This window comes from Macrobrachium rosenbergii, chromosome 24 (assembly GCF_040412425.1).
Source record: "Macrobrachium rosenbergii isolate ZJJX-2024 chromosome 24, ASM4041242v1, whole genome shotgun sequence".
NCBI lineage: Eukaryota > Metazoa > Arthropoda > Malacostraca > Decapoda > Palaemonidae > Macrobrachium > Macrobrachium rosenbergii.
Window position 1 is genome coordinate 17,667,749 of NC_089764.1, and position 12,358 is coordinate 17,680,106.

Below are 12,358 nucleotides of genomic sequence, written 5' to 3' on the forward strand. Positions count from 1 at the left end.
CAAAAATTCTTGTATCAAAATAAAGTACTAGAGTCAAGGTTTACTTTTGCATTATTCCACAGTAATAAATATTCAATTTCATTTTTTTTATTTTTCCCCTCAGGTTACCTGAAGTTGGCATGTATCAAAGAGCCTTCAAGAAATTTTTATTATTAACAATGTTGTTTTTCAGCAATAATGTAAGGTGAAAAGTGGAGCAAGTTAAGGTTAACAAAGTTGGACATCATGGTGGGAGGAGACCAACAGAGTTGGATGAAAAACAAAAGGCAGCAAGCAATAAAGCTGGCTCCAAAAATATCTTGAAAAGGACCTTTAATACAACCTACAGTGTGCTAGACACGACACATCATAAAAATGCTTAAATACTGATGCAGTTACAATAACCTAAAACTGTACAAATCAGCACAATCACTCAGTAACAGATATAATCTCAAAATTAATTGCAGTCAGAAGCAGCTTTGAGAGTAGATTGAAATACTTCTAAAAAGTTCATGGATGTTCTATTTTTAGAATTTTTCCTTTGATCTTCATCACCATTAAACTTCACATTTGTATCCTTAACATCACTACTGACATTCCTACTCAATTCTTCATGTTGAACTTCACTTCTATCATTTTTCTTTACTACATTTTCATCATCTGTCCATGATACTGTTTGGTCAGTATCACTGTCTTCTACTTCACTGAATTTCACTTTGTTCCCATTATCTCCCTGTTCCAGACATTCTTCATCGCTAAATTCTCTCGCATTTTTGTGTTTTAAACTGTGCTTCTGGAGAGCATACCTATAAGTAAAATGAGCATCACAAACACTACAAGCATATGGTTTGTCACCAGTGTGAGTTCGCATATGAATTTTCAAGGTACTTGACTGAGTGAAACTCTTAGAACAGACATTACATTTATGAGGTCTTTCTCCTACATGTCTCATCATATGTATTTTCAAAGTGCTTTTAACAGCAAACGAGCGGCCACAAATTTCACACTGGTGCTTTTTAGCCTTCTTTTCAGATGGTGTGTCATCATCGCTTGAAAAATCTTCTTTCTTACACACAGAACTTCTAGTCTTATCCTTCCCGTGTGTCTTCAAGTGATTCTTAAGAGCACTGGGCTGAGCAAAGCTTTTACTGCAGTACTCACAACTAAAAGGTTTTTCCTTAGTGTGTGTGCGCATATGCGACTGCAAAGCAGACTTCAATGTAAACCTCTCACTGCAAACACTACAAAAATGTGGTCTCTCTCCTGAATGCAATTTCTGATGTGTCTTTAGGCTACTAGGCTGGGTGAAAGATTTTCCACACACATCACACTGGTGGGGTCGTTCATTTGTGTGAGTTCTCTTATGGAAACGTAGTGTAAAGCTACGACGGAAATTACGGCCACACTCTTCACACTGAAATGGTTTCTCATCACTGTGTACTACAGCATGGGACTTTAAATGCCAATAATGAGTGAAACTCTTACCACATTCTTCACAGGTATGTTCTTTCAATTTGGTATGTGTTAAGATGTGCAAATCCAAATACCTAAGCTCACTAAAGGTCTTTCCACAAACATCACACAAAAATGGTCTAACATTCTTGTGCATACGCATGTGATTTTTTAATGTCTTTCTGGCAAGAAATTCTTTCTTACAAACCTCACAAGTGAACCTTTCATTCCCTTCGCCAACAGAATCTGTTTTCTTTGTATTAATGATACTATTTCCAGCATCCCCTTCATCAGTTTCACCCTTTTCTAAAGAGGTTGATTCTGAACCACCTGGAAAATCTGCTGGCACAATCCTAGCCCTGCTGATAACATTCTTAGATTTTTTTATATTCGATGCTGGACTATTATTTCTCTTATCTTCTGCATTAGGATTAAAACTCTGATTGGAGCAATCAGAATTATATGATGAAGCTTTCATAATCTGTGATCTGAAAGCATATCTTTTCTCAGTCTCTCCTGAAACTATATTTTTTTTCTGTTCTGAAGGACATTTCTCAAATGAACTTGTGTGTGATGGGACCATTTTTTTCTTCTTGTATTTATTCACAGAATACTCCTTAATTGCAATAATCTTGTTAGGATCACCTTCATTGATTTTCCTACAAACATCCATGTTGCAAAAGCTTTTGGATGTACTAGCAAATCAAATGATTAGTGAAATCCACATCCTTTTACATTCTTTACAACTTTTAATGTTAAAAATATGTTAAGGAGGTAATGTTAATTTTTTATATACGGTTATTCTTAAGATACTAAAAAAATATCTAACAGAGGCACACAAAGTGTTTGATCAAAGGTAATGTCTCAGGTATCAGATGAATGTTGTATAACTAAGCAATGTTATTAACTGCATTCTCAGCAATATACTGTATAATCAAAATATGCGTCAATATTAAAATCTGCAACATACAATTAACACATTTTTATCAAGTAAGAAATTTCAATAGAACTTCCAGTTAACCGGACTGAATAGAGTATTCACAAAAGCAGCCTCAGATATTGTTTTACATCTGATGAGTCCATTCTTCTAAGTACTTCTCTATAACATCATCTGCAATGGGGTGTTGTTTTGTCGTGTTGCTGCACAGCTTATTTTGAGAAACATTTACCCATTTGTAAAGACCTGCAAAACAATATTAAGAGATTTTAAAGTAGAGTACATTCATAACGTATAAAAATAATTTGTTTTAACATAACCAAAACCTATAGCATGGTCCATTTTGTGTCAAACCAAAATCCTACACACACAAATTACCTGAAGGAAGAAAGATTATACAGTAATACCTCGACCTTACCTCTTGCGTAAGGTGAGAATTCGCGTAAGTTTGGTATGGTCGCTAAAAGTGCTAATAAATGCTTATTTCTAAAATTTAAACACTAAATATGATGCTATATAATGCTTCCAAAGTATTAAGCTAACTTTTAAATGAAATTAAAGTTACTGTAATTTCATTTAAAAGCTTTCTTAATACATTAACCTTATAAAAGAAATAAATGGTTGATGTAAAAGTAGAGTACAGTACAGTATTGTAATGGGTATTGTATTTGCCACACTAGTGCATTTACAGTAGGTATGTATGTATACTAATGTTACCCCTAATTCATGGGATGCCATTTTCTTTGTCACTCAGAGTAAAAGATATTTTCTTTGCGTCACTAGGTGAACTTCATGCGCCACAGTCATAACAAAGGTACAATTCAATAAAATAATGAAAACATATGTAATGTTCGTAGAGGGTACAGGTAAAATGCAATCCATTTAAAATTACATACTGTACAGGTAAAGACATGCAGAGAAATAATATGTTATAAAAATATGTGTGAGCACTAACTATTTATGTACAAAAAAATAAATAATACATATTTTCCATACTGATTTTACACTTAAAAGCATGAAAACTTATAAATTACTTCAAAAATTTAACAACCACTTTCTGCAGGGATGTCATCTTTGAAAAGTGCAGTAACTTTTCGAATGGGTATCACAACTTGTAAAAGTACACTAAATGTATGTGCTGTAATTACCTTTGTATCATATTTATGCATGTACAAGAATAAAAATAATACATTTTTCATATAGATTTTACACAAAAGCATGAAAACTTATTAATTATTACAAAAATTAAACATACACTTCTGCAGGGTTTCTTGAGGATTTTGCAAATGTTGCGTGTCTCTGAAAACATCGCGCATGCACTTGCGCTTCAATTCTTGGGTGTCTAGTAATTGATTTACAGCTCACAGAGATCCCCAGAATAGTTGATTATTTTTCAAAGAATAGTTTTCATTTACTGATCTTTTTATCAGTGTCATTATTCATTTAGTTTTCCCAATCCTAATTTTTGTTCATGTGATAATAAAGATATTTATAGCTTAATTCCTGAGTTAAGATTTGTGCTTTCTTAGCTGGCTAGAGGGTTTTCACTACATTTTTGCTTGTATTTTATGAAAGAACTATAATTACCATTTCCTTTCTTAATGATACCATTGTCGTTCTAGTAAGGACGAGTTTGCAATTTTTAATGCATGCTGGTTTTGGTATCAGGCATTTGTGTACCAACTAGCAACTAGCTGTTAGCTACTTGGTTCCTTGTTTGCTTAGTTTTAGTTTATGGTTTTAAGTTTTGCATGTTAGGATTAGGTTTTAATAAATTTAGTTTCAGTTTAAGACTAAGTGTGTATTCTTCTCTGACACATTTTTTTTCTCTGATTTTTGTAGTTTTATATTGTTTAATGAGTTGATTAGTCTCTTGTTAACTCCTGTGTATCTTCCCTCATACACTACTTGTATGTTATTTGTGTTGCTTATCGTACTGTAATACGTTTAGTGTTGGTTATTTGCATTTGGGAACAACTTTCATTTACAGGGTCAGTCCTAATCTTTTTCCGCTGCAAATATCTATGATTGTTAAGGGAAAGATTAAGCTAACTGGTGAAACAGCAAACTCAAATCTTGGATTTGCATTACACATACTGAAGATTTTGTGCTGGTCTGAGTTTTGAAATTTATAAAAAGAACCCTGAGTGAGCACCAAACTTTTATTACAACCTCACAATCTTCTGGCCTTTGCTAAAACACTGAACATAATGGTTAAAGAGAAAATAAATGTCAAGAAGAGTAACATGTACATATATGGAAAATTTTGAGAGAAACCCACATCATTTGTGGATTATTTGCTGGGATAACTTTCTCTGTTTGCAAGCACGGTTCCCTTACCCAGTGGAATTATTACTTTAACAGAAACATTAGTTTGACCAATAGGTTCATATACTGGTATGTGAGGATACTCAATATCCTTCATCTTAATGTAAACAACTTCCTAAACTCTACTAGGTTATTCTCCAAGGAGAAGGCAGACACAAAGAAGTCCACCAATGTTTTTAAACGCAGTTTAGCCATCCAAATAATTTGAGCATAGCCCTGGTGATTGACTCCAAGGCTACTACTTCAAAGGACAAGAAAGCAATTCCTCTCCACGAAGCTGTTTTCATGGGAGTTTGTTTGTCAGCCAAAAGAAAGACATGATGATCTTGTTGGGGGTAAGCCACTGTATCCTCCGGCATGTAATATTTCCTCTTTCATGCAAGCAGTGGCAGAAGCCTCAAGAACCTGAGCGAGGAAAACGAATTCTCTGGACCAACATAGATGACATGAGTTCTGGAGCAAACCCAAGGAACCACTTGTTTAGGTATGCAGGAGGCCTTGGATAACTCTCAAAGGCTCTCCAAAACCAATGTCCTCCGACAAAACAATGATCTCTCGGAACTGTCATTCCTTCATAATCTGGTGTGGCTCCAATCTGAGATCCCACGCCACCAAAAGGAAACATCTCAAAGCCTGAAAACCACCTGAGTAGTGATATCCCCCATCCAAAGAAATGGAGGATGACTGGGAATGATCAACTTCCCTATCAGCAACACACTCCAGCAGCAGAATCAAGTCAGCCAATTTCTATCTAAGCCTCTAGGACTAATGCCTAGCAGCTGGACAGTCATAAGCCACACTTGTGGACAGTGCAATGTCTAGCCAAAACAAGACTCAATACTATGCACAGGTGACAGGTCATGAAGTCATGGATACCATGCTGGACACTGGCCAGGTCAGACCTTCTCACTGGAAAGGTTCAAGCAAATAAACAGCTGCAGCACAATCACAAACAGAATCATCAGTCCCCCTCCTAGAGGATCAGTCTCACAAACAATATGTGTCAACCCTCTCTGAGGAATAATGGTGTCCATGTGATGTCAGGTGGGACATCTCATGGAAAGAAGACTTGAAAGAAGACTTCTGAGCTCTCTCCCTGCCTCTGTCAATCAGGAGACCTAAAAGAGTCAGAAGGTGATTTATTGAAGAGGAGGATGACAAGCTCAAAGAGGACTAGGAAAGGCATGCTAACACTTCTCTGCCTTAATCCTACATTACTTTGTCAGTATCTCTTGCTTTGCTGAGGGTGTGGTTGAAGTCAGTGCCTGGGAAGGTGATTTAGTTGAAGAGGAGGATGACAAGCTCAAAGACTACTAGGAAAGGCGTGCTAACACTTCTCTGCCTTAATCCTACATTACTCTGTCAGTATCTCTAGCTTTGCTGAGGGTGTGGTTGAAGTCAGTGCCTGGGAAAACCCTAGACTCACTGCATCAGGCGAAAAAATGAAAGAACCCCTCCACAAAAGAATCCCTTACTGAGACAGCAACAGCAACGGTAACTGGGCTTGCCAGGTGCAACAAGAAGGTAACAAAGGAGAGCTCCCTGTAAAGTTGAAAGATGGCCAAAGAATCTATGGCAGTTCCTGGGGTTCTAAAGGGAACTTCAGAGACAAGTTTGGTTTAGCATAGGTTGTGAGATAGAACCACCAGGCTGCTTGATGAGTGTATGTGGAATGCTCAGTGTTAGAACATCTAGCTAATTGCTTTAGGAAAGCAAGGAAGGGCATACCAAAAACTTTGTTAAGTCCTCTCCAAACAATTAACCGTCAAGGGACAGGTTAATTATATATCATGCAACCCCCAAGATGGGGCAAACTTTAAGGTTGGCCAATTTAAGAAAAAAACACATCCATGGAAAGCGGAAGATGTGCAAATGCACGTGCTGCAAGAAAAAAAAAATTCTAAAAATTTTTCACTACCTCCCACAGGAAGCTGAAAGTGACTATTTACAACTCTGTGTGGGGCCTCTCTTACAAAACACTCGTAAATTTTACCAAGTTAATCATGTTTTTTCTAATAATTTATTTTATTTTGTAAAATTATAATTACAGCTCACACAATATCATAATAGATAAGAACTAAATTCAGTAGCAAATTCTGAGTATATCTGTGGTAAAATATTTACGTAAATTTACTGAGATTGGGAGATGCAGTAAGTTTTTTGGAGGTATACATGTTTTTTCTAATATTTCTTTGCACTTTTCTTCGCAAAATCACAATTTTTTAAAGTAAATGGTATTTTTCCTAACTATACAAACCTGAGGCCCTTTACATTAGGAATTACTTTCAGCGGAGCTGGAAGCGGCCATTGAACTTTTGAACAAGGTGGTTAGGCAGTTAACTACTGTCCAGGAGGCGGGAGTACTGCCTGCCCAGATGCAAACATTCCAATTCGCCTTTCGGCCCAGGTTTCAGATTGAGGGGTGGCATGAGAGGGGTGGGCATTAAATATAATGTAAAGGACCTTGGGTTTGTATAGTTAGGAAAAATACAATTTACTTTAAAAACTGTGATTTGTTCCGACACAATATACAAAACGTCAGTCCTTTGCATTAAGAAGACTCACTGGTTGGAAGGAGGAATCTGTGTGAGTCTCTAAGAAATGACAGGAGTTCACCACACCTTGTCTTCCCTTCCTGGTTGAATAGAGCAAGGAAAGGCAAACTGCTTCTGACAAAATGATCAAGTTGTAAGAAATGCAAGACCAACTGTCAGACTTCTGGGTTCCTTTGCATGAAAGAGGAAGCATCAGTTCATGCAAAGTAGGCTAGGAAGAACTTAGAGTCGGTGACATTAAGCCAATTACAAGCATTGGGTTTGTCTTATTGTCATGGTCTCCTTCCCCCCCTTGCAAGGGGAAGGAGTGGGGTTGCTTCTATAATCCTGAATTGAAATAGAACGGAAGCTCTAGCTGAGTGCTTACCTGTATCGACCGCCAGATCCAGCATGTAACGGCACGTCCTCTCCCTGCCTGTAGGAAGTGAGTCAAGATGAGAAGGAAGAGAGGCCAGTCACTCCACATTCATTCTCCCAATCACAACTGTACACCTTAGGCAAGATGCAACCTGTCCTGTTAGAGGAGCTGGGTAAGCTACACAACTTGTTGAGCAGCCACCACAGGACCCAAGGAGAAAGTGTCCAAGGACTTGTGTGCAACATCTTGAAGGTAGAAGGAAGTAAAGGTGGTCTGTTGGGACCACGCGACTACCTTCAAAACCTGTGGAACAGGCAGGTTCTTCTGGAATGAGTGGGACGGACCAATGCTGCGGACTTTGTGAGCTCTCGGACGAAGCGTACTGGTGTCGTCTCCTCCAGCAGCAGAATACGCTCTCCTTATCGTCTCACGAAGCCAGAAAGAGATCTGAACAGTAGCTCCGACTAGCACGATACCCTGTCCACGACACCAACCACAGAAGACGGACCACTTTCCCTGGTATACTGCTGTGGAGGATTGTCTAAGGTACCCGGCCATCTCCGTTGCTGCGTGATGCGAAAAGCCTCCCGCTTGCAGAGGATGGTGAATAACCTCCAGCCATGAAGACACAGGGCTAGCAGGTCAGGATAGCCACCAGAATCATTCTGAGATTAGGAGTAATCATTCCCTGGTTGATCACTCTGCGAACCAGACAGAACAGAGGAAAGGCGCAGACCTCGAGGTTGTCCCATGGGTGCTGGAACGCGTCCTCCGCAGCGACCCATGGGTCCAGCACGACTGAGCAGAAGACCTAGAGTTTTCTGGGTGGCGAACAAATCGATGACTGGATGCCCCCATAGGTCGAACAGCCTTTCCGTGACTTCTGGGTGAAGAAACCATTCTGTTCCGATCACCTGATTTTGGCAGCTGAGCTTGTCTGCCATGACATTCCTCTTGCTTGGAATGTACCTGGCTGACAGCTCTAATGAGTGAGTCACGGCCCACTCGTGCACCTGCATGGTCAACTAGTGGAACGGGAGGGATACTAGACCCCCCTGCTTGTTGATGTATGCCACTACCGTGGTGTTGTCACTCATCAGTACCACGGAGTGTCCCATCACTCGATCCCGGAACTCTTGGAGAGCCAAGAAGGCTGCCTTGAGTTCTAAGATGTTGATGTGAAGGTGCTTGTCATCTCGGTGCCACACTCCCAATGTTGGCAACTCCTCCAGGTATATGCACCATCCCTCGGTCGATGCATCCGAGAGCAGCAGCATGTCCTATTAAGAGGTTCCTGCCGTCCATCCACCAGCAAAGGTCCTCTCTCACCTCCTCGGAAAGAGGGATGAGAAAGGACAGGGGGTCTCGGGACTAGGACCAATACGCCTTTAGTTTCCAATGTAGAGACCGCAGGTGAAGATGCCCACGAGGGACCAGCTTCTCCAGTGATGACAGGTGACAACTTGCCATTGCCGACTGGCTGTTCCTGTCAAGAATGGAACAGTTGTGCTGCCTTCCTGAACTTGCTGATACGAGAGTTCAAGGGAAAGACTTTCGATACTACTGTGTCTATCAGCATGCCCAGGTACTTTATCCTCTGCTTGGGGTTGAGATCTGACTTCTCGAGGTTTACCCCGATCCCAAGCTCGCGGCAAAGCCACGAGGAACCAATCCCTGTCCTGTAGCAACCGTGAGCGGGAGCTCGCCAGGGCCAGCCAGTCATCAAAAAACCTCAGTAGATGTATCCCGTGTGAATGGGCCCAAGCTGACACGAGAAAGAACACCCTCATGAACACCTGGGGATAGGTCGAGCCCCCGAAACAGAGTGCCCTGAATTGGAAGACTGTCTCCCCGAGGCGAGGATGAAGCGGAGGTCCTTGCAACAGGATGGATGAATGGGTATTTGGAAATACGCATCCTTCAAGTCCACCGTAGCCATGAGGTCGTTCTCCCTGATGGAGGTGAGCACGGATCGTGCTGTCTCCACCGTGAACCGAGTCTGGTGAACGAATCGGTTCAGAGGAGAAAGGTCTATGGCCAGTCTCCAACCCCCTGTGGCTTTCTCTACCAGAAAGACATAGCTGTAAAAGCCTGGGGACCGATCCAGCACGACTCCCATAGCACCTTTGCCCAGCATGGCTTGCACTTCTTGCTTTAGTGCAGTATCCTTTGGTGATCCTTGGATGTAGGTGCGGAGACGGATCGGAGAGTTGGTGAGGGGTGGCCGAGACTCGAAGGGTAGTAGATATCCCTCCTGAAGGACATCCACTATTCAGGTCTTGGCTCCATATCGCTGCCATCTTGCCCAATGGCATGACAGGCACCCCCCCACCTTCGGCAGCAGTCGATGGGGGAACGCCACCCCTAGCGTTTCCCGTTCTTCTTCTTCCCTTTGCCCCTTTACTGGATTGGAAAGCGGGCTGAAAGGGGCAGGGAGACCACCCTTTCCAGAGGAAGAAGAAGGCTGGGTGTTCCCACGAGATCCCTTCGAAGACTGGGGCTTCTTAGGGGCCGAGGAAGAGCTAGCCTGACCCGAGGGCCTGGCCACAGTGGAAACGCGAAGAACCGGAGGTCTTGGCCACTGCCTGGTAAACAAGGCAGTCACTGTCATCAACCCGACGCTTGTCCACCACAGCCTCCACCTACTCTCTAGGGAAGAGAGAGGTAGACCCCAGCAACGGTCCGTTCCGCAGGGTCATTGCCGACTCAGGCCCCACGGACTTGGTGAAGCGAGAAAGAACGGCGTCTCTCCGCTTCAGGTCCAGGTTAGCCCACAGGTTTGCTGTCTGGTGGGGTAGGAGATGGCCCTACCTCCAGACTGGCATAGTCTCCCAAAAGCGGAGTCTTCCTCAGGTACAATAGTGCCCGAGGAAGTAGCCACTTTGGATACTGTGAATGACCACAGAACAGATCCAACCAGGAGACTGCCTGGAAAGCTGCCATGGCAGTGGCTTCCAGGGTTGCTGACTCTTGTTGCAAGAGATAAATACTCTCTGCAGTAAGTTGCTGCAACGAGAGACCCAGGCCTAGATGAACCAGGTCCTGGTCAACCTGCTTAGGCGGGCGGCAATGCCCTCTCCGAGGGCGTATAGAAGCACTTCTGATGAGGCAGAGGAGGGGGAAGCAGCTTGTCCGAGCGGTTTGATCGGAGGAAACTGTCTTGCCCAGACACAAGACCATTCACTTGATCGAGGACCCCCTCGGCAAGAGTGGACCATGGCAGCCCTACTGAAACCTTGGGTTTCTTTTTCAGCCCCCAAAAGGATTCGAGGCGCGAAGGATGATCCACAGATGAAGCTGTGGTCCCTTCCCCGAGGTCGTTGTGCTGACGAATCAGCGCAATTACCTCAGAAAAGTCCTCTGTATCTCAGGGGTGTCCACGTCCTGGGGAAGAGGACCCTTGAGTCCTTCCAGGGTGCAGCCCTCCCAATCTACTCCCCTTGCAGGAGTGAGAACCTCAGCAGATCCCTGTGATCCTTCCTGCACCACGTGGGTGTACGACCTGGCTGATCTGAGGACCGAGCCAGGCAAGTACACCCCCCAGGAAGAACTCTGGGGAGACAACTTGCTGGAGTTCTTCCTGTCCGATTTGCACCCCTTGGGAGGAGCCCAGGAGGTTTAGGGGACAGGCAAGGAGGATCGGGTGCCCCCACTGATCCTGCTGGCCGAACCAGCAGGAGCAGTGGGCCGGGAGCGGTCACCACCCTGCGGTGGTGACAGCGACCTGGGTCGAGGAGAACACTTTGCCTTGGTGAAGTGTTCTCCCAAGGAGAGCGGAGCAGCTCACGTGAGTCGAGCCGAGTACTCGACTCCCCCGAGCCAGGCTGGCTCCGCGAATGCAGCTGGGGACTAGGAGGAGTCGAGCGCATGGCTGGCTGGCGAGAACTTGCATTGTTCTCTAGACATGACCCAGCCTTCTTCGAGGCTGAAACCTCTCGGGAAGACTGAGCAGGGGACGTCTTCTCTGTCTCGCCAGGTGTCCAGACCCGAGAGACCGGCGCACCTTCCCGGGAACCTTGCTTGGCACTTGAAGAAGTGCTAGCAGGAAGAGTCAGAGCACCTGCTTGCCCACATTTCTTCTCCCGTCCTGTGCCCGAGTTGGTATGGGAGAGGTTTCTCGGGTACCAGACCGGGGTACTCGGGTCTCCCTAGAGACCCTGGTACTCGGTGTGGCTCACAAACGAGTGTCCGACACAAATATGCTGGCCTTAGAAGCGGGCTTCTTCGGCACAGCAGAGTGAGTGCAAACCATGGTCGGCACTCCCTCGGCTCCCGAGATGACTGACCCGGGGTCCAATGGATTGGTTGAGGAGGAGGAGGAGGAGGAGGAGGAGGAGGAGGAGGAGGAGGAGGAGGAGGAGGAGGAGGAGGAGGAGGAGGAGGAGGAGGAGGAGGAGGAGGAGGAGGAGGAGGAGGAGGAGGAGGAGGGGAGGAGGAGGAGGAGGAGGAGGAGGAGGAGGAGGAGGAGGAGGAGGAGGAGGAGGAGGAGGAGGAGGAGGAGGAGGAGGAGGAGGAGGAGGAGGAGGAGGAGGAGGAGGAGGAGGAGGAGGAGGAGGAGGAGGAGGAGGAGGAGGAGGAGGACACCTTCCTAGACCTCTTCTTCAACTTCTTTGTCATCTTCTTCAGGATGGCGGTCAGGTTCCCCATCCACGAGGGAGCAGCAGAAGGCACAGGCGCAGCCAGGGGAGCCAGGAAAGCGGGCACAACCCGGGTAGCAGAGACTTTGGTGATCGGGCCAGCAGCTACCTG

At 44.2% G+C, this 12,358-nt stretch overlaps 1 protein-coding gene across 1 annotated transcript in view; it reads right to left on the bottom strand.

Moving 5' to 3' along the window:
- Positions 1–284: 284 nt before the first annotated feature.
- LOC136851797 (zinc finger protein 91-like) overlaps positions 285–12,358 on the bottom strand; it is a 61,497-nt gene continuing 49,423 nt past the window's right edge. Inside the window, exons 8-10 of the mRNA XM_067126109.1 lie at positions 4,709–4,793; positions 2,500–2,614; positions 285–2,126 (exon numbers count right to left, since the gene is read on the bottom strand). Coding sequence (XP_066982210.1) covers positions 437–2,126; positions 2,500–2,614; positions 4,709–4,793 — 1,890 coding nt within the window. The 3' untranslated portion in view covers positions 285–436. The remainder of the gene's footprint in view (positions 2,127–2,499; positions 2,615–4,708; positions 4,794–12,358) is intronic.